Consider the following 21,236-nt stretch of genomic DNA (forward strand, 5'->3'; position numbering starts at 1 on the left):
AAATCATTACTACTTCCACTATTACTAGTAGTAGATGTAGTAATACTTCTACTACTTATACATTTTTTGATTACTTACTAGTTCTACATACCTTTAGCTACAGAAACCATTCAAATGTCATAACGTCTGCTCTGTAAGTCATTAACAGATGTTTCTGGTAATATGTTGGATTTTTCTGTACTTTCGCTGCTCTGAAAAGATAGGTGCCAGTGGTGTAACTTGTGCAGGCTACAGATTTAGAGAATAGTAGTTTTTTCTTGTAAAGTTATGACTTTTAGAGTTTTTTTCCTGAAAATATTACGCCCTTCTGCAGCTCAATATTAATAGTTTTTTTTTACCTACAGTGGCCCTAATATGGCTTTGTACTTTACTGTATCACTACATGAGCAGTTAAGTTTTTGATAAATGTGGGGACTGACCTACAGAGAGACTTAATAAAAGCTGCTGCAGATTATTAGAGAATAAAAAGACATCAAAGCGTTGTTCACTCCATCTAACCTGACATTGTTTTCATGTTTCGGAGCTCTGTAGTTAATCTGATCAGCTGCTGCTGTTTCCAGGAACTGAAAGTGTTTGAGCGGCCGGGTCGTGGGAACACAGTCTGATCTTCTTCAGCTTTCATCCTGCAGAGAACCTGACCTCAGATCACCTGAAATAATTTAATATCACCCTAAAAATATAAAGTGGCTGATTGACGTGTGTGTTTTACGTCCTTGTAGATCCTTGTGTTGTTGCAGTCGAATCAGAACGGACGTCAGCGCAGCGGCAGCGGAGTGGATGTGAGTCTGATCTCCTCTCTTGTTTCAAGTAAACTTGAAGAGTCAGAGGTCACAGGGTCCAGACCTGATGACCACCAGATATTCATGTGACCATAAAATGATCAGCAGCTGCTAGAAATACGCTTTAAGGATAACTGATACTTTTAAAACTTTATTTTCCCATGTTTTTGAGTCGAACTGGTGAATGAGAACAACAGTTTTTGAAACTGGCCCAGTGTTCAGCGAGAGCGCTGCAGGCAGCAGCCACGAAACAGGCTGCAGTGTGACCACTCAGGGGTATTTGTGCACTGTCAGTGTTTGTTTTTGCCACTGACAGGCTCAGATTGTTACTCTCAGTGTCTGATAACATTATGAAAGGATCCCTACAGAGTGAGACCTGTTTGTTAAAGAGTAAGATCCTTTTTGTCTCACAGGAAACAGCCACAAAATCACCAGCAGAAGCTTAAAAACTATTTCTCCTCCTCCTATATCTGTGTACATGAGATGTGACTACTGTGCTCTATGTGTGATGAATGTTTGGTCACCGTTTGATGTATTGTTATTTATTTATATATTTCTGAAATGCCATGTGTGACCTGCTGCAACCCAGTTTCCCTACGGGGACAAATAAAGACTACTACTACTATCACCAAACCCACCAGACTCCATTTAAATAAACACTAATTTTATCATCATAAAACACACTTCATTCAGACTGACTAAGAGCAGCTTGGTTTGTCTTTCTACTGTTCCAACAATCACCAACTCTGGTTTGGTTAAAATAAACTCTTAATTCACCCAGTTAGATGTGAAAATGTTCTGGCTTTATACATGCTAAAATTAGTTTATTTAAATGGAGTCTGGTGGGTTTGGCGATGAAGATTTTGGGGCTGTTTCTAGTTAAACAAAAAGAATCTTAAAATTTAACAAAAGGTCTATCTCTGTAGGGATCCTTCCCATATTGTTGTCAGACACTGAGGCCCCGTTTATACGACAGCGATTTCAACTGAAAACGGTAAACTTTAGTTGCGTTTTGGGCGATCGTTTACACGACAGCGGCGTTTTGGGTGCCTGAAAACGCAACGATTTGAAAACGGGTTCCAGAGTGCAACTTTTTGGAAACGGCAGCATCTCCGTTGTCATGTAAACTTGCAATATGCAGTTCCTCTGAAAACGGAGACTTTTCGCACATGCGCATTACGGTTCCAGTCACTAGGCATGCCGACCGTCACAACAGTAATGCAGAGCTCTGTTTGTGCTGCTCACCCTGTTGATTTGAAGTGAAGTGTAGAGCTGTTACTGTAGCAACTCCACTTCGTCGTCCATCCAGACAAAGTTATCTGTGTGTGCTTTTGCCATTGTGTCTTCTTTGTTTTGGTTTGTAATCACCGCGTTGTAGAGGAAGGCACATGGCGTCATGCCGTGGTGTTGCTTTGCAAATTTACACTGCCACCCATTGGCCTGGCGTGCATACTACAGCGTTTCCAGTAGATTTTGCGGCTCAGTGTGAACGGGGATCGTTTCAATTACGTCGTCATATAAACGCAGAAGTTTTTTAAAATGCAAAGGACAGACTTTTCCGTTTTTAGAGAAACCGTCGTCGTCTAAACAGGGCCTCAGAGTAACAATCTGAGCCTGTCAGTGGCAAAAACAAACACTTTTAGTGGATGCAAATTGACAGTGCAAACATGCTGCAGCCCTCGCACTAAATACTGGACCACATTCAAAAACGGTTGTTTCTTTTAGTCACTGAGACACAAAACATGGGAAAATAGGGTACAGGTAAAAAAAAATATTGAAGTTAACCTTTAAATCTAGAAATTCTTGACTCCTTTCTGCAAAAGAAATTTCTCCCTTTGGATAACAAAGTTTTCTACCACTATAACTACTACTTCATCCCAAGGTCCCATTTTTTGTCATGTATTTTAGCGGCAAAGCTTGTTAAAGGTTTGCCTAGAAAAAGTTTTGATGTACAAGTGTTTTGTGTGAGTACGAAGGATCTGAATACTTCCTCCATCACTGTTTGTAATAAGTGACTTTTGTTATATAATCCAGTAAAAAAGTGGAATGTCAGGATCAGATAGAATAGAAATGGAAATTGTCATTGTACAAGTATGCAACAACAAAATTAGGAGCGCTACTCCTGATCAGTGCAAAATAAAGACACAAAAACACCTTCAGCTGACAACACAGGTTCTAAAATAAGAAGCAAAATGAATACATTTTTATTGCACAAGTATAAATGTAATTATTGCAGTAGTATAAATGTAATATTGCAAATATACAGCAGAGCAGCATGTAAACTGAAACAAACCATTTCCTTTTATGAAAAACAAGTTGCTTAGTAATATTTTTAAATGATTTCTAATCTCAAAAACACTCATAAGATACAGACCTTAGATTAATTCTGATCTCTGTTTCCTCAGAACTGAAAATACTGTAATTTTTTAAAATCTAGCATTTATGCAAAAACTGTGTTTGCATATGAAAATGTATTTTTGCACCTGTAGTTGGTTTTGAGTTCAGATTGAGTGGATAAAACCTGCACTGATACATATTTGTTTTTCCTCAGTCTCCCAGTCGCTCCCCTCTGGCCTCAGACTGCAGCAGCCGTCGCTCCTCCATCTCCAGCACCTCCTCTCTGGGCTCCGAGGCCAAACCAGAGGGAGAGCGGGTCCGACACAGAGAGGTAACAGACCACAAAAAAACCTGATGCACAGAAAAGCAGAAGCAGTTTAGTGAATTACATTTAGCTGTGGCTGTTTCCATGGTGACTGACGCTGTGTGTGTGTTTGTGTGATTGACAGGTGGAGAAGCTGCTACGTGCCGTGGCAGACGGTGATGTGGAGATGGTGAGAACAAAGTTGAAACAGTCGCATTTTCTCCATCTTAACATTCTGTGGACTCGTTAATCAGTGCTGGTTCTGTGTGTGTGTGTGTGTGTGTTCAGGTGCGCTACCTGTTGGAGTGGATGGATGAGGAAGAGGACGAAGGAGAGTTTCAGTCTGAGGCTCTGCTCTGCCACCCACTGTGTCAGTGTCCAACCTGCGCTCCCACTCAGAAGGTAACGTCACAGAGACAAAATCTAAACCAGAGACACCCAGGAGACAGTTTATTAATCTGACACTCTGTGTGTCCTCTGTGTGTCCTTTGTGTGTCCTCTGTGTTTGTCCTCTGTGTGTGTCCTCTGTGTGTCCTCTGTGTGTCCTGCAGCTGTCAGTCATGCAGGCCGGAACTCTCGGGGTTAACAGCTGTAACATTGACGGTTTCACGCCGCTCCACGTCGCCGCCCTGCACGGACACTCTGCGCTGGCCGCCCTGCTGATCCGCCACGGAGCCAGCGTCAACGCCCGCACCAACCAGAGCGCCACACCGCTTCACCTGGCCAGCCAGAACAGCCACATCCAGGTAGGGGCGAGGTGTACAAATATAAATAGTTAATGAGCAAGTTATAGTCATGAGGAGCGGTAATATTTTTTAACATCCATCATCATGTGTGTGTTTCATTGTGTGTGTGGAGAAATTATTAGCAAAAAAAAAAGTCATCATCACTTTCTTAGTCATTGTAAGACATGAACGTCTCACGGTATTCATCATCATGTTGTCTCACTTTTTTAAAGGAGATTAATTATTAAAGAAGTTGTTAATAATAATTACCTCTGTTTTGTTTTTCTAAAACGTAATACAGAATGTTAATAAGAATTCAGAAACAGTGCTTTCTGAGGCTGCAGGTTCCCTGATAGAGGTGACAGTGCTGTGTTAACCTCTTGTGTCATGCTAGTGTTGAAAATATATTTTTTACAGTGGCTTGTTAATAAGAAGTGGGTCAACAGCAACATGATTTATCTCTACAGTCAGGAACTCTGCTTCAGGCTTTAACGAGGCTCACGGGTGCCACCCTGTGGCAAAAAGGCAGCACTGCAGAAAAAAAGATTTAAAGGGGCATTATCTCATTAGATATGCGCTAATGTGCATATATTTTAGGAAGATAAATCTGAACATCTGATAAAGCCAGGTGCAAAAATTCTTTTTTCATTTTGTTTACATATGAGATGAAAAAAAAATTACAGAGGGATTTAAGGATATCTCTATTTTCGCCATATTTTTGGGAATAAAATGTCACTTAAATCAGGCTAGGAATGATTTATTAACAAATCCCTATGTAAATATCTTCAGAATATAGCTAGATGTATAACTGGAGAGTTTGGTGTACATAGGTGCTACAGAGGCTGAGATGCTCGACTTGGAGTATGACAAAAAACTGATTTTGAGAAAACAGCATTGGCCGTAGTGCCAATCCAGGTGTGCTGTGGGATTTTGTGGTCACCACGCATTATTTTTGCATCATTCAACTGGGTTTGTGGAAAAAGTTATGAATGAATTTTAACTGACTGTTTCAGTATGTTGTGTGCACCCATTTCCTAATAAAAAGGGTAAATGCTACTGCAAAATATTTAATTTAATTTAATTTTTTTTAAAATCACAGGGAACCCATTTGTCACCGTTCGGGCGATGAAATTATAAGTGTGTGACATATCACATTGTCTTACATGATTTTCTGTTTAATTATATAACTTATTGGTGCTTTGGTGTCATTTTAAAAAGTTTAAAATGAACTCTTGAGTCGTTTTGTTAGTAAATATTTCACGAGTAATGATTGGTTGTCAATTGTTATTTGATATTCGTAAATAAAAACAAACATTTATGTTGTGATAAGAGTAATAACACATGGTATAGAGGCTGTTGTGCACGGATATAAATACAAGAGTGCCTTGAGATTTTGGCCCCAACACAAAAAGTTTGAAAACCACTGCACTAAAGCAACAAACGTGGATTAATCCGCCACTGAAAATAGTCCCCAACAAATCGCTGTTTCCTCCTGTTAGACAAAAACTACAGTAGGCAGCTGTTTTAGGTAATTACTGATGAAACTATAGATTTGTGTTTTTAAAGATTTACGTCTTCAGTAGGAACCGACGGGCTTGGGACTGAGAGCCACTGACAGGAAGTCAAAAAGTCTTAAGAGACGGACTATCATGTTGGTTTGGGTCATGAGATTATAGGATAACACCAGCCTTAAATGAAACAAGAAAGATTTTTACAGTATATTATTTATAATTTACTCAGAGAAATGAAACTTCATGGTTGTTATGAGTCATACCGACAGTCTGGCTGAAATGTTTTGACTGAAGCATAAAACAAATATGCCACTTTATTATAAAATAATCAGCATGTGAAGTGAAGTGAGTTCGTGTCCTCCGTGTGTTTTAGGTGATGAGGTTTCTGCTTGAGTGCAACGCCAAACTGAACAAGAAGGATCACTATGGCAACACACCTCTGATACAGGCCTGTCTCTGTGGAAACCTGGAGACAGTCACCACCTTGTTACAGGTAAACACTGACGCCACTTTCACACGTTCACCACCTGATTTAACATGTTGGACGTATTCAGATCCTTTAATTCAGTAAAAGCTCTGACACCACTCTGTGAAGTGCAGTCTGGGCCGGTTAAGTCTTCTCCTCGAGGTTTCCTTAAAATGTGCACTTAACGATTTAAGTATTTCTCATTATCTTGGTCTTGTACTTAAATAATTGCTTAAAGGGGAAGTTCCGTTTTTTACAACCTGGACCTTATTTCTGGCATTAAATACGGTTGTTTACTCACCCAGATAAGTTTGGTGTCATTAGGTCAGTATAAATGACCCGGATGATGATGACAAGCAACTCTAGCGTTTCATAAAAGCATATTGGTGAAATGAACGAGTTTCGCGGCAGATAATGTGTTATTTAGAGCCTCATTGTCGCTGCCCCGATCACTCCAACTATATGGATGTACGCGGCTCTCGCGGATCTAAATATCTTCCGAAGGACTCCAAATGACACCAAACTTACCTGGGTGAGTAAACAACCGTATTTAATGCCAGAAATAAGGTCCAGGTTGTAAAAAACGGAACTTTCCCTTTAAAGTTTGTTTACCGTTGGACCTTATTAGTCAAAGTAAGGACAAAAGAACCACATCTTAACTGCATCATGACTGAGTTGATAGAGATAAATGATTTAAAAAAAAAAAGCTTTGCAGGAAGAGTGTTCTGTGACCAGAAGAACCAGATGGACATGCTTAATGATGAGGAAATGATTTTGAGCCATACATTTAACTGGAAGTAAATTTATGATTGTGACTGTCTGGTTTTGGATCACTCACTTTTCCAAAGCTGCGCTCTTCTGGTTTCTTTACAAATAATGGTTGCTCTGAGGTTTTATGCAACAGGATCTTTCCAATCAGTGACTGGCAAGGTATTTCATTTGAGCTTAAGCGTCATACTTAAAGAGAAAACGTAGGGTGTTTTGCGCAAGCAGTCCCTACATCCTAAACCTTACTTATGTAAAACTATTATCACCAAAATGTACTGAAAGTGGAAGTATGTTTAGTGCAGTAAAATATTCCCTGTCAGTGTTTTCCTTCTATCTGATGTTTTTGGATTAATGTTCCTGCTGCATCAATGTGTGTGTGTGTGTGTGTGTGTGATTTTACTGCTGGAGATGTTTCAGGTTGTGCTCATTTTAGCTCCTTTATATACTGTTGGGTAGTTTAATCTACAGCAATGCACCATATATCTCTGTATATGCATTTTCCAGCTGATCTAAGAGGGCTTTTAAAGAGTTTATTTAGCCCTAGAAGGAGGAGAATTTTCTCAACACATATAGGAACACTTCATCCTTCAGTTTATCACAAACATTCATCGTCAACACAGCTTGGAGATACATGGTTTTCACTGGACAGGAATGGGATGATAAACTCTTAAATACCTTAATACCTTAAATTCTCCCTTAAGAAACGTACTCGTCACTTTAACGGCTTAATGAGTTGTGTATCGTGCGTCCATGCAGAGTAACGCGTTGGTGAACGTGGTGAACCTTCAGGGGAACACGGCCCTCCATGAGGCGGTGCGGGGTGGACACCAGGCGCTGGTGGAGATGCTGCTGAGGGGTGGAGCCTCTCCTGGCGTCAGGAACAAGAGGCAGAGGACACCACTTGACTGCGCCTATGAACTGGGTGGCAAGGTGGCGTTACACACACGACGGGACACTGAAGCTTATTTTACTAAACTGTTATGTCTAATTTGTAAAATGTGAACTGTCTTTAGACGAGTTTGTCGCATTTAAGAGGCCAAAAGAAGTGTGTCAGGACGGACATGAGCTGTCAGATTATTTTATCACTTTGTTATTTTTATAATTTCCGCACTCCTGCCATGGAATCCAGGGAAATGAGCTGCAGTATCATTTTCAAGATCTTTATAGATAGATCTTTTGTGCTGCTGGGGGGAAGATTTGTGTGAAGCATCTATGTTTCCACAGACATGGATGTAAACTGTAAGAGAAACTTGATTGGTGGCGGAGGCACACAACCTCAGGGTGGTAATTCCCTATTCGTTATTCGTCTGAAATGAGTCAGAATCAAACAATTCATAATGAAGAATTGGCAGTGATGAAAATCAGAATAAAAATATGAGCAGTAAAACTAATTTTTAACATTTTCCTCTGCAGAACACGGAGATCCTGAGAGCTCTGCAGAAAGCATCTGGACTTTCTCCTGATGCTGAACCAATCAAACTCCTCTCTGTGCCCAAAGGAGCTCTGGGTAATTATATCAGAATTAATTCATTCATGTTGTCCACTCTGCCTCTAAGAGATAAAAGCTTGAAACAAAACAACTAATGCCTGCTGAAATTTCATTTGTTCTTATCAGATGTTTTGTCTTCAAGAGTCACTCCATTAATTTTGTAGCAAAACTCATGTGATCAGACTCTGTCAGTAATTACTGAGGATTTAATTTCCCTCGTTGTCGCTGCAGCTCATTCGTTCGTCCAGCGTCTGCGGCTGCAGGATCACGCCAACGGCAGGAAACAGAAGCTGGCTCAGTCCATCAGCAGGTAGCCTCTCAATGAGCTTCAGCTCCCACACAAACCCGTAACAACATTAAAGTCATAGTGTTAACTCTGTTCTTTGATTCAGGATCCAGCAGATGAAGAAAGGATCCTGTGCTCCTCCCTCCAGGTGTTCAACAAACCTGAACCAGGTACACATCTGCACATGCTCACCGTCTGTTTTTAGCCATGCTAACGTGCTCATCATCCTCAGAGGAATAATCCAATTGACTCTAGTGATTCCTGACTTTTCCTGTACCCTCTTATCCTTCTTTCTCTTGTAGAAAAATGTGAAAGATTGAGTTGTTTTTTTCCACCTGGATCTGTACACTCTCCTATTTTAACCCAGCACACACAAACCTGCATTTATTTTAACAGGCTTATAATGACTATCGCACATTCTCGCATACTACGTTTTTATGCCTCTGAGCCGGTGATAGCCGTGGCCATAGGTTGTCCGTCAGTCCGTCCCATTCTTGTGAACAGGATTTCTCAAAAAGAATTCCCTCAAATTTGGCACAAATATTCACTTGGACTTCAGTTGGAACTGATTAGATTTTGGTGCTCAAAGGTCAAGGTCACCATGACCTTGCATCCATCTCGCTTTTGTGAAAGCAATATCTCAAAAGCAGCTTGAGGAAATGTCTTCAGATTTGGCACAAATGTCCACTTGGATTTAATGATAAACGTATTAGATTTTGGTGGTCAAAGGTCAAGGTTACTGTGACCTCATCTGTCTCATTCTTGTGAGTGTAATATCTCAAGAACACCTTGAGGGAATTTCTTAAGATTCTGCACAAATGTTCACTTGGACTCATCAGTGTCTGACAGGATTAAATAATGAAGTGATGACATTTTATATCCAAAAGGTCAAAGGTCAACTACACTGTGACATCATAATGTTCTGCATAAACCACTTTTCTGGCCATTATCTAACATCATAAGTGCTGTATCGTAGGCAACTGGACTTGCTTTCGTCTCTTGAAGACGTTTCACCTCTCATTCAGGAGGCTTCTTCAGTTCTAACAGACTGGTGCGGAGTCACAGGCTTTAAACCCTGTGTAAGTGTGAATCCTTACAGAGTCGTTGAGGTCACATGTGACCTGAGTTTCAGAGTTGTTAAGGTCACATGTGAGTCGTTGACCCACCCTTTGACCACCAGTCCCTTATAAACTAAAGAGGCCTCTTGGATGAGAGGCGAAACGTCTTAAAGAAACTCAAGCAAGTCCAGGTGCCTGTAATGTAACACTTATGTTTACTATGACCTGGATGTCTGAGAATCGTCACCAACATTATTCAGCCTCATACCTCAGGAACAGAAGGGGAGACATTTTGTTAGATAGTGAATTGTTGACTCTCATCTTCGGTGTCCACCTTGAAACTGTGCTGATTGTATAGATCCTCTGTGCTGCCGGGTTGAAGATGTCTATGAAGCATTCATGTTTTCACAGACATGGATGTAAACTGTAAAAGATACTTGACCGGTTTGTCGAAGCATAAAACTGCGGGACAGTAATTCTAGTTTGTGGAGCTGATTCTTGTGCGCGCACAGTGAGAGCAGAGAAGGAGAGAGAAACATGCTGTTGCCAGAGGAGCAGCTTACTGAGTTTACTCTGAGCAGCAAGTCGCTGAAAGGGTCTGAAAAGTTTTGGGGCTGTTCATAAAATATTCAGGACACCTAGGTCTAACGAAGCCATTGATTCCACATTACTGAACTCCCCTTTTTGTAACTTAACTACTCCTCTGTGGAGCTGAGAGGAAGGTCCCTTTCAGCCATGCTTGTTGCTGTGCATAACAGTCTGATGTCATTACGTCAACAAGTTGGAATATTGCCATTCACAATATGAATATTTTTATCATATCAGAAAATTATACCGGTGTCATTGTGAACAATAATTATTGTGAACATACACCCCTTTCCTCTACATAACAGCATGAAACTTTCCTGTTCTGCTAAGTTCAATAAAGTTGTAAAAATATGACCTTTCAACTGGCACCACCCTCAAGACAAACAATTTTTACTTGTTTTAGACTTGTTGCTGCTTTCTTTGTTTTTTTGTGGCGTTTGCAGCCATCTTCATCCCAGTCTTTATGGTCTGAGCTTGATTTTTGTTCCCAGGGGAATCCAGACAGGAGGAGAATGAGGCGAGGGGAGACGGTGGAGGTCAGCAGCCCCTCTGCAAGCTTTGACGTCAGGCCCGGGCTGAGAGAGCAGCGGCCCCTGGGTCGCTGTCACACCCTGGACTCAGGAGAACACACATTGGAGCCGCCGGTGCCCACACACACTCCCAACACGACGGAATACACTCCACATGAGGGTAATCAGACAGATGACACACACACTGAGAACACAGCAGGTGTTCAGATGTCCAGGGACGACTCAAAGCCCGAAACCAGTGAAACACAGTCCGCTGATGAGTGCAGCACCGGCAGTGAGATCTCTCAATCGTCTGCCTCTAATGCACCGACTCAGGCTGATGATCTGTCTGAACCCAGTCCCACACACACCTCAACCACTTCCTCTGCTTCACATGACGGCACCGAGCCGCATGACACCAACAATATCCGCCCTCTGAACAGTGAGCCGGAGTTACCTGACGATCAGACTCACACTGACACGGAGGCTTTGCAGTCAGAAAGCAAGGACGCAGACTCCAGCCCAACCTGCCCCGCTGACCTCCACCCCACAGCCCCGACCGATGGAGGCGAACAGAGAGACGCTAACCAAACACCAGAGGGGAGCGCAGAGTCGGATCATTGAGGCTGCGCTTGAAACCGAGATGTTGGTGAGGAATCATTCAGAGAGATCATAGAGGAGCACAAAACAGACTTTTGGTTTCCTCGATGTAACACCAAAAATGAAAACAGGAAGCACACAGTTTCAGATCAGATGTGACAATGACTCTGTGACGAAGCTGATTTAAACTGTCGACGGAGAAAGTGCGCAGTAAAGTCACAGTTCTGGGGCCGACTTTGACTCCTACCAGCTGAAAACAGTTCTTTCAACAGTTTTAATTCTACAGAAACAATGCAGTAATAGAAAGTTGTAAGTGGTCAAAAGGGTCGGTTCACCCAACATACAGAACAATGTATTTTCTCCCTTATCTCTAGTGGTATCTGACCATGCAGATGGGTTTGGTTTAGGGGTCAGGGTTGAACGTGAGTTGGGACACTGCCCAGCTTTGGTGCAGTGGAGATATATCGGCCGTGGAATTTAATTTAATACCTTCATGTAAATTTCAGTTAACCAACTTACCAAAAGGAAAGAGAGAAGGAAATATAAAATGTGCAAATATGGGGAGCAAAGGAGAGGAAGGAAGTGTGCATATGGACAGAAGGAGAGGTGAAATAAACAACTTTTATTTTGTGATTATTAGATGACTCAGCAGTGATGTACCAGAAAAACTGCAGACTGGAGTCTCTGTGACTTAAAAGGTTTAAGGTTTAAAGGTTCAAAGTGGCGTTATATGAGGCACTAATCCATAGTCAGGAAATTACCTACGGTAGATGGCGGTCAGCACGACCACAGTCTGGAGAAACAGGCAGGAGCATTGATACAGAAACTGCTTTACCTTCTCGTTAGACAGCCCCTCCCGACAGGAAGCTGAAGCCGTTGTCCGTGCTCTCTTCAAAGCCGCCAGACTCCTTTGACAAAAACAGTAAAGCTTTGTTCATAGTCGTGTGAGACAGTATGGCGCAGGCCTCCCGAGCACGTATAGAGGCATTAATGCTCACACATTGTTTGCTGCAATAGGTGGCGTACAAAGGAAGTACTCTGTGGACAAGCAAGACGTCAACAAGTCTTCACAGAAAACGTTACCGGAGAAGTAGGCTGCCTTGCAAAAGCAGTGAACACCAATGTGCTGCCAAACATTGCATTTGTGTACTGCCATTATAACTGTTGCCTGCCTCCAAGTGGACATTATTAGTCACAAAAATTCTGAGGTGCACATTCAAGCGCTGTGTCAGCTTTCGGAGCTTTCGCACGCAGACCCTGCGACAGTTTTATCTCTCCATACACTGGAGTTGCTAGTCTACCACTGCCTCGATCGGTTATTTTGTTTGCGTCATTGTGTGATTTTGGTGAATCCGAACTAACCCTTTAAAACACCAAAGTAAAAACCAACCATAGAACCCACACAGCTGTGTATGCAGGGGCAGGTCAGTGAGAAAATGTGTGTGTAATTTGGGTGTACTGACCCTTTAAAGTCACAATGAAATGTTAAAATGTAGGTTTCTGTGGTGCGTGACTCTCTTAAAGGTGACGTCGTCTCATAGCGTCCACAAATCCCTAAATTCCCTCCTGGTCACTGTTGATGTGTTGAAATGTGATACAGCTCTGAGTTAACTGTCAAAATAAAATCTCAAGAGAGAGAGAGCTTGGGAGAAATTTAGGGAGTTGTTCTAAGGTCCACTGAAATCTTTTTGGGGCTTATGACAGCATCTTATTTTCAGGTGACTGCAAAACTTTTTCTTTTTCTTCTGTTAGATTGTATATTTTGGAAACTTTTACTTCCTGCGGAGCAGCGCATCTTTAATCGTTAAACTAACTGTTGATCAGTTGATGTACAGAAAAACCCATTTTGCACATTTCTGCCTCTGTTAATAAATCAAACCTTTGTTTCCCTTTACTAACTGATTGATTCACAGGCATGTTTGTTAACTAGTAGAACAGAGTATCAGTGAAACACATCAAATGATAAATTGCACCCAAATTACCCAAAACAACTAGAAACATAAAAAAAAGTATAAATAACAAATTAGGGATTAAAGTGAACATTTAGGTTGAAAGGTCATTTCCTGCTTTGTGTCTCATCTGAAATCTACTAAAATATCATTTCATTGTGACTTTAAATGATCAGACGTTGTTGGTGATGTTAACAGACTTTCTCCCAGTTGAATTTCTCCAGTCTGACGAGGTCATCTGTCTATGGAAGCCCATTTCTGCCAAAAAAGATACCGTAATCCATTATAATGGCAAATGACTTCTCAAAAAAAGTGACATAGTATCACAAAATAATGGCAAAGTAACTCAAATACCTTAGAGACTTACTCAAATCAATAACTTAGTATCTCAAAAATAATGAGTCTCTTAAAATAAGAACTTGCTTATCTCAAAGTAATGACACAGTATCTCAAAACAATGACAAACATTTCTCAAAAATAATGACTGGGTAGCACAAATTAATGAGAAACTTCAAATTGATGACTTGGTATCTCGGAAAATTGAGAAACATTTTCAAAATAATGAGAACGTTTCTTGAAGTAATGACTGAAAAATGACTTAATATTTAAATCTAATGACTTAGTATTTAGAAACCTCAAATTCATTACAGCCCCCTCATCATTTATGCTCAAGAAAAGCCAAAAAAAAAAAAAAATTAAGGAAATAATACATAATTAAATTAGTTTGGGAATAAAAATGTGGAAAATAATAATTGAATAAATTATTAAATGAAAAATGAATACATACATGTGAAATAAATAAAAAATAAATGCAGATTAAATAAATAATTTCTAAAAAGAATTATAAAAATAAATGGCAAAGTAAATAGATAGAGGTATAAATACAAAGGTATTTGGAGGCTGGTCAGCGGTGATGTGAAAGGAACGACTTATGTTGAAATAATATTTTAGTATCTAAAAATAAAGTTTCTCATTGTTTCCATATATTAAGTCATTATTTTAAGATACTATTTTAAGGACGTTTCTCCTCATGATTTACAGGATCTTTTCATCACAAGTTTAAATCATGTATTTTTCTTACTGGCCGAAATGGGCTTCTGTATCGGCCTCAGCAGCTGCTGTGTCTCCTCCTCCTCCTCCTCCTCCTCCTCGTCTCACCTGAGTTTGAAGCACTTTCTTCTTCTAGCCTTCACAGAAAGAAAAAGGGATGCAAACTGACTGTTATTATTAGTTTGTATGATGATATGTGTGTCTTCAGTTTTGTTTTAAGCCTTTGGACTGTAGCTCTGATCCGACCACTAGACTTCACCTGAGGAACGTGTTGTTTTACTTGAATAACTAGACGCTGTTAAAAATAGATTTACAGTGTGGTTGGTTTGCTTGTTTTCCCCGTTTAACATCACTTACATTTTTATCAGGATCATTTTATTTTATTAATAACCCTTTTTGATGGCAGTGTGTTGTGTGTTCAGAGAGTTTCAGCTCCTCCTGAATGATAGACTGTGTTTTCTCCACAGACGTAGAGCAGCTTAAAGGATCACACAGCTGGGTTTTATGTTTTTATCCTGTTGACTGCAAACCTTATGTTTTACATCACTGGCAACAATTTCAAAATCATACCAGCATGTTTTATATTTATTTTTTATTTTATAGACTTGAAACTTGCCGCAGATAGATGATCCATCGCAGTTTATTATTGTTTGTGAGAGTTATATTATCACTGCATTTTGATGGAGTTCAAGAGCCATTTACACATATACATTTGTTTATTTAAATTAACCAGGAACTTGCTTTACTGAGGTCAAAATTCTCTTTTACAGTAGTGTCGACTCTGGCAGCACACAGAACACACAGGTTACAAAATATGATAAAACATAGACCTAGGGTTGTTTTGTTTTTAATTAATGTATTAAAAGATAAAAAATAACTGGCAGATTAATTGAAAATGAAAATGTTTTTTTAGTTGCAGCTCTCCTTAATGTCCTTAATATATTGCATATCAGTTCATTAATATCATTTCACATGATTTTGCACTTGCCATTTTATGAAATGATATTGAACAATATCAGCAAAGATTCTGCATTTGTATAATTTAACGGGCTATTTTTGATTTTTAATTTTAATCTCATCCAAGTTTCAAGTCTCTGCAAGAAAGTATGGAGGATGGAAGCTGCAAAAATCAACTAAATAATTGAATTACTTGATAAATAAATGATCTAATCTTAATCAGAGTGGAAGCAAGGTATGTAGAGTTGATCTGTGCACTCTGATGTCAACCAAGAGACAGAAAGTTGACCCCATGACAGCGCCCTCATTTGCATAACTAAAAAGAAATGAATAAAGAAATCTATGAAGAACGTAACATAAATAAATTAGTTAGGGGATATATATTGGGGAAACATTTAAAGGGAAATAATGAAAAATTTTAATTTAAAAATGAATGCACACATTTAAAATGAATAAAAAATGAATGTAAATTAATGAGAAACCTCAAATTAGTGACTTAGTATCTCAAGACGATGAGAATATTCCTCAAATTCAAAACTTAAAACATGAGAGTTTCTTAAAATAAAATAATTAGAAACTTTCTCAAAAATAATGACTTAGTATCAGACATTAATGAGAAACTTCAAATTAATGACTTGGTATCTTGAAATAATGTAAAAATTTCTTAAAATGATGACTTACTTGTGTCAAAATAATGACTTAGTATTTTAAAGTAATGATGAACTTTCTCAAATTAATAACAGCCCCCTCATCATTTATGCTCAAGAAAAGCATAAAAACATTCATGAGGAAAATAATACATAAATAAATTAGTAAATTTAAAAATACATACATTTAAAATGAATGAAAAATAAATGCAAATTAAATAAATCATTTAAAAAATAAATAAAAAAAATAAATACATAAAATTGGAAAATTAAATAGCAAAGTAAGTAATTAGGGGTATTATTAAAAGGGTAAATAAACAAAGAAGCAAATAAAAATGTATATTTATGCTACATTTTATCAACTAATTAATGCCTACATTTATTTTAATATATTTTGGTACATTTAGTCACATAATATATTTATTAAGTAATTATTTATTTTTGATTTTGGCAACTTCCGTCCTCCATAAAAATTTTTGCAATGTTATAAAAAAGAAATAAAACAACTGGCTGCAGGAAGATCAGTCTAAACAACAGAATGTATGATTTGGAAGTTGGTTAGCAGTGATGTAAAATATAAAGTATTAATCACAGAAATAAAACATGTAAAACCACCAGTTTGGTCCTTTAACATTAGAAGATATTTAATACAGATGCAACATAATGAAGCAGCTGCAGTACTGTAGAAGTGTCACTGTCAGTGTTACTGTTCACACTAATGTCACATGTTCACCTCCCGTAGTCCACTTATTTTACTGAGTGTGTTTCAGTGCTGATGAAGCTCACTGGTTCACTTTGAACTGACCTCTCTGACTCTTTGTGTTTCACTGTTAACCGTCCGTTTGTTTCCAGCCCTCCGTCGATGTGTCCGCCGTTTTTTGGCCCGTCACAAACACAGAAACATTCACTGAGTCTCCAGCAAGGCGGTGTCTTTGTGTTTCAGTGTCTGATCTATGATGAAAGGATGTCAAACCCAATCAGAAGTCAAGTCTTAATTATTTTTGTACCACTGTTTTTATTTTCAGGTTTGAATGTTAAAATGATGTGAATGTGCCTTATTTAATTCACACCCAAATAACCAATAATAAACCATTGATCATTGAGACTTATTATATTTTTATCAATGGTGTTTTTTTTCACTGATGAAGCTTCGATAACATTTAACGTAAAGAGACTGACGTGTTGATAACGTATGTCTCTATTATGTAAATTCAGGATAGAAGCATAGAAATATGTACAGATAAATAGAGAAAGGTAAAAATAAATAAATAATTAGAAGTATAGAAAAATAAAATAAGTTTTCAGTCTTTGCGTTAAGCTAACCAGCTGCTAATGGTAGCTTCATATTCACCATATGGACAATACACTGATCAGCCAAAACATTAAAACCACTGGCAGGTGAAGTGAATAACATTGATCATCTTGTTACAGTGGGGTTGGGACTCGTTAGGATTTTAACGATTCCGATTCCTTACCGATTCCTCTTACCAATTCCTACATTATATTCATTATACTTGCTATACTTAAACAAGTATATAATAAACACAAATGCAATCATACAAATACAAAAACTTTATTCTAACTGCTGCACAGTACAATTAGATGAAAATACACATTTGTGTGTGGTGTGTATTTCAGATTTAGAGCTTGTATCATCTCCCTGAGAATATATAACAACAAAAAGTGATTCTCTGATTTCTACAGTAACACTATTAAAATTAACCACAGCAATGTAATAAAAAATACTTATATGCATTCATGCTTGGGCACTGTTATTTATGTGACAACACCTGAACAGAACACACACACACATTTACTGTTTGTTTCTACCGCTCCCCTCGCTGGAAGCCTCGGACCTCCCGCCGCCTGCTCCCGTCTCAAACACAGAGGTCACGGCCATAACAACTGTGTGACACAAACTCAGTGCTTTAGTAATTAGATAATGTCGGGCTCGGTCAGGTTCGGACAGAAATATGCGCCCCGTGCCGCATGCTAATGGAAATGCACGTGACGTTTTTTTTTTGTTTTTGGTTTTTTTTTTACAATCTAGGAACCGTTTGCAGGAACCGTTACTCCAAATGTGATGGAACCAGTTTCAGAACCGGAACTTTGGACCTGGTTCCAAAAAAGAACCGGATCCGGATCCCAACCCTAAGTGCAATGTTGTGCTGGGAAACTTTTGGCTCCCCTCCCAATGGCAACAATGCACTGCGATTGCAGTGGCCCCCCCAAGCAAGACAATGCGCCATGCCTCACTACTAGTCAGGAGTGGCCCGAAGAACATGACAGAGAGCTCAATGCATCGACCTGGCCTCCAAATTCCCCAGATCCCAATCTGATTGAGTTTTCTTGGGACGTGCTGGCACCCCAGAGATACCCCCGATCTACAGTGGGGCCTTTTTGGATCAGACTTGGCTCTGACATGTCAAGGCATGGACACAGGACCTCTGGGGGTGTGCTTTGGAGTCTGGCACCAGGGCGTTTGGCGGTGGACCCTTTGAGACCCGTTGATTATGAGGTGGGGTGCAGGCACGTCCAGCGGATGCTCGATCAGACTGGGATCTGGGGAATTTGGAGGCCAGGTCGATGCCTTGCACTCTTTGTCATGTTCCTCAGGCCATTTCTGAGCATTGTTTGTGGTGAGGCATGGTTTATGTTCTGCTGGAGGGGAGGAGTAGAGTGTTATTGCCATGAGGAGGGGGACTTGGTCCGCAGCGGTGTTTGGATGAGTGAAGGGCTTCAAGTGGCATCCACGTGAATGCCAGGACCAAATGTTTTCCAGTAGAGCATGACATTGTAACGAGATGATCAGTATTGATCATGTCATCTGTCATCTGTGGTTTTAATGTTTTGACTGATCGGTGTATATTGGTTTTTGTTATCTAACTCTTAGCAAGATACTGACATCGGAACAACTGTAACGAATCATCAATAAAGTATTTCTGATTCCGATAAACTGTATCTTTAACTCTTTACTTATTTCCTTTAAATCTTCCGAATAACTTGCAGGTGTGTCGACCAAACCGCCAGAATAAATGTTAGCATTGTACATTTCTGCAAACCACAGATATGTTTACTTGACTTTATGTTTCAATCTTAAACTTTACGTTGCAACAACCCCGTGAACTCCCTCAAGGTAGGGAGTTCAAGTATCTCTGGGTTTTGTCCACGAGTGAGGGTAGAATGGAGCATGAGATGGATTGGCGGTTTGGTGCAGCCTCTGCAGGGATGTGGGCGCTGTGTCTGACCGTCGTGGTGAAGAGGGAGCTGAGCAGGAAGGCGACATCCCAACCCTCACCTATGGTCATGAGCTCATGGTGACCAAAAGAATAAGAGTCGCAGATACAAGTGGCCGAAATGAGTTTCAAGCATCAAGAGCATCTAAAGAGCATCAAGTGCTCTAAAATCTACTGGTAGACGGCCATGTTTACTTTGGACTTGATAAAACACAGTGGACCAACACCAGCAGATGACATGGCACCCCAAATCATCATTGGGCTTTATGCAACTTGGATTCTGTGCCTCTCTGTGGGTTACCCACCTGCGGAGGGTATCAGTGTCTTCTGGACAGCTGTAAAGTCAGCAGTCTTTCCCATGATTGTAGTCGTGTGTACTGAACCACACTGACAGATTAAAGGCTCAGGAAAAATATAAAAAGAATAAAGAAAATCAGTCTGTAAAACAGTATAGTTCATTATTGACAGCTTCATAAATACTCAGTTCATGATAAAGCAGAATGAGAAAACAAGCAAATGTTGAGAGAACTTTGTGCGTACACCACTTGATACTCTTAACCTTTTCACAGCTAAGCCTATTTTATAGGCCTCTGCTCGAAAATTGCATACCCATAATGAAATGAATAAATCTCTGCAACCACAAGGTCTATTTGAATACTTGTGGTGTCATGGTAAAGGGAACACTTGTGAGATTTGTTAAGATGTGTAAATATCAGTATGTGTTATATGAGTAAATGAAGATGGCACACAGCACAAATGAAACATTTTGAGGTTCGCCTTAAAAAAAAGAAGCATTTTTAGGATGAGTATCCCTTTGGAATGATGCAGCAGCAGCTCTAAACCTCTGTCACACCATAGTACAATATGTGAACGTTAACTCTGCAAAGGCTGATTCTGATAAAGTGAAGCAGAACAATATTAGAGAGGTTTTAGTACAGAAAATTCAGGCGAGCTCTCCAAAATTGCTCCATGTTTGCATGTGATTTTTGTCATGTACAATCCTATATCTTTCATTTGTTGTTTCTGTAAATCCCTACTGATGTTTAGGATATACACACACAACTGTCTGTTTCGTTTTTTCCTCTATTTCCCACTCCAAACTGACCAATACACACCTAGCTTTGGAGGCCCGTATCTCCGCAACAGCTTGGCACGTGATTGACACCTCGTTTGATTCGTTAGAGCCAACAGAATGACGCTATACCAAAACCAAAACGAGATTGACAGCACTGTAAGCCAATCAGAGTCAGCAGAACGCCTTGTCGGGAGATGTTGTCGGCTGCTGTGAGTGGTCATTAGGTTTCAGCGATGCATCAACGTTGCCGCCATCTTGTGGAGGTCACGGCCGGCTGGCTAGTAGGCTACTGTTGTGTATATATATATTGGTCTATCTTTTGATATTGTATTCTATTTTACGCTCCAAGATTTTGTATTATTCTATTTCTATTTTTTATTATATTTTGACTATTGGATGTATCACTGAGGTTGCATTTATGAATGATCCATATTTGTATTGTTTTTAATGTTATCTGAACCAGCTGGTTTCTGTTCAAAGGGACACATCCCTTTGTTTCCCGGGTTCTATGTTCCCCACTTAACCCTGCAAAAAAGGTTCTATGTTCCCCGCTTACACAAAAAGGGTTCTATGTTTCCCATTTGGTTGAGCGGGCAACATAGAACCCAGGAAACATAGAACCTTATTTGTGTAAGGGGAGAACATAGAACCTTTTTTTGCAGGGTTAAGTGGGGAACATAGAACCTGGGAAACATAGATACGCTCCCCGCCCACAAACCATTTAACACTGAGGACGGCTATGAGCTGAAACGCGTCTGTTTGACTGCTGCTGTGCAGTCCACTATATTAAAAAGTATTATACTTATTAGTGAGTGCTGTCGGGTTTTTCTGCTTTGCTGTAATTTTTTGGACCGGCACCCAATAACACTTTGAGACTTTTGAGTGAGCACGCCAAGTTTGCT

At 39.7% G+C, this 21,236-nt stretch overlaps 1 protein-coding gene across 2 annotated transcripts in view; it reads left to right on the top strand.

Moving 5' to 3' along the window:
- The window catches only part of ankrd27 (ankyrin repeat domain 27 (VPS9 domain)), a 61,300-nt gene extending 44,167 nt beyond the window's left edge, over window positions 1-17,133 (top strand). For both annotated transcript variants that reach the window (XM_049574683.1, XM_049574682.1), the window contains exons 18-28: window positions 720-779; window positions 3,331-3,447; window positions 3,566-3,610; window positions 3,709-3,822; window positions 3,972-4,166; window positions 6,030-6,149; window positions 7,647-7,820; window positions 8,304-8,397; window positions 8,611-8,689; window positions 8,772-8,835; window positions 10,803-17,133. In XM_049574683.1, coding sequence (XP_049430640.1) covers window positions 720-779; window positions 3,331-3,447; window positions 3,566-3,610; window positions 3,709-3,822; window positions 3,972-4,166; window positions 6,030-6,149; window positions 7,647-7,820; window positions 8,304-8,397; window positions 8,611-8,689; window positions 8,772-8,835; window positions 10,803-11,444 — 1,704 coding nt within the window. In that variant the 3' untranslated portion in view covers window positions 11,445-17,133. The remainder of the gene's footprint in view (window positions 1-719; window positions 780-3,330; window positions 3,448-3,565; window positions 3,611-3,708; window positions 3,823-3,971; window positions 4,167-6,029; window positions 6,150-7,646; window positions 7,821-8,303; window positions 8,398-8,610; window positions 8,690-8,771; window positions 8,836-10,802) is intronic.
- Window positions 17,134-21,236: the final 4,103 nt, after the last annotated feature.

The sequence above is a fragment of the Epinephelus fuscoguttatus genome, linkage group LG4 (genome assembly GCF_011397635.1).
Source record: "Epinephelus fuscoguttatus linkage group LG4, E.fuscoguttatus.final_Chr_v1".
Taxonomy (NCBI): domain Eukaryota; kingdom Metazoa; phylum Chordata; class Actinopteri; order Perciformes; family Serranidae; genus Epinephelus; species Epinephelus fuscoguttatus.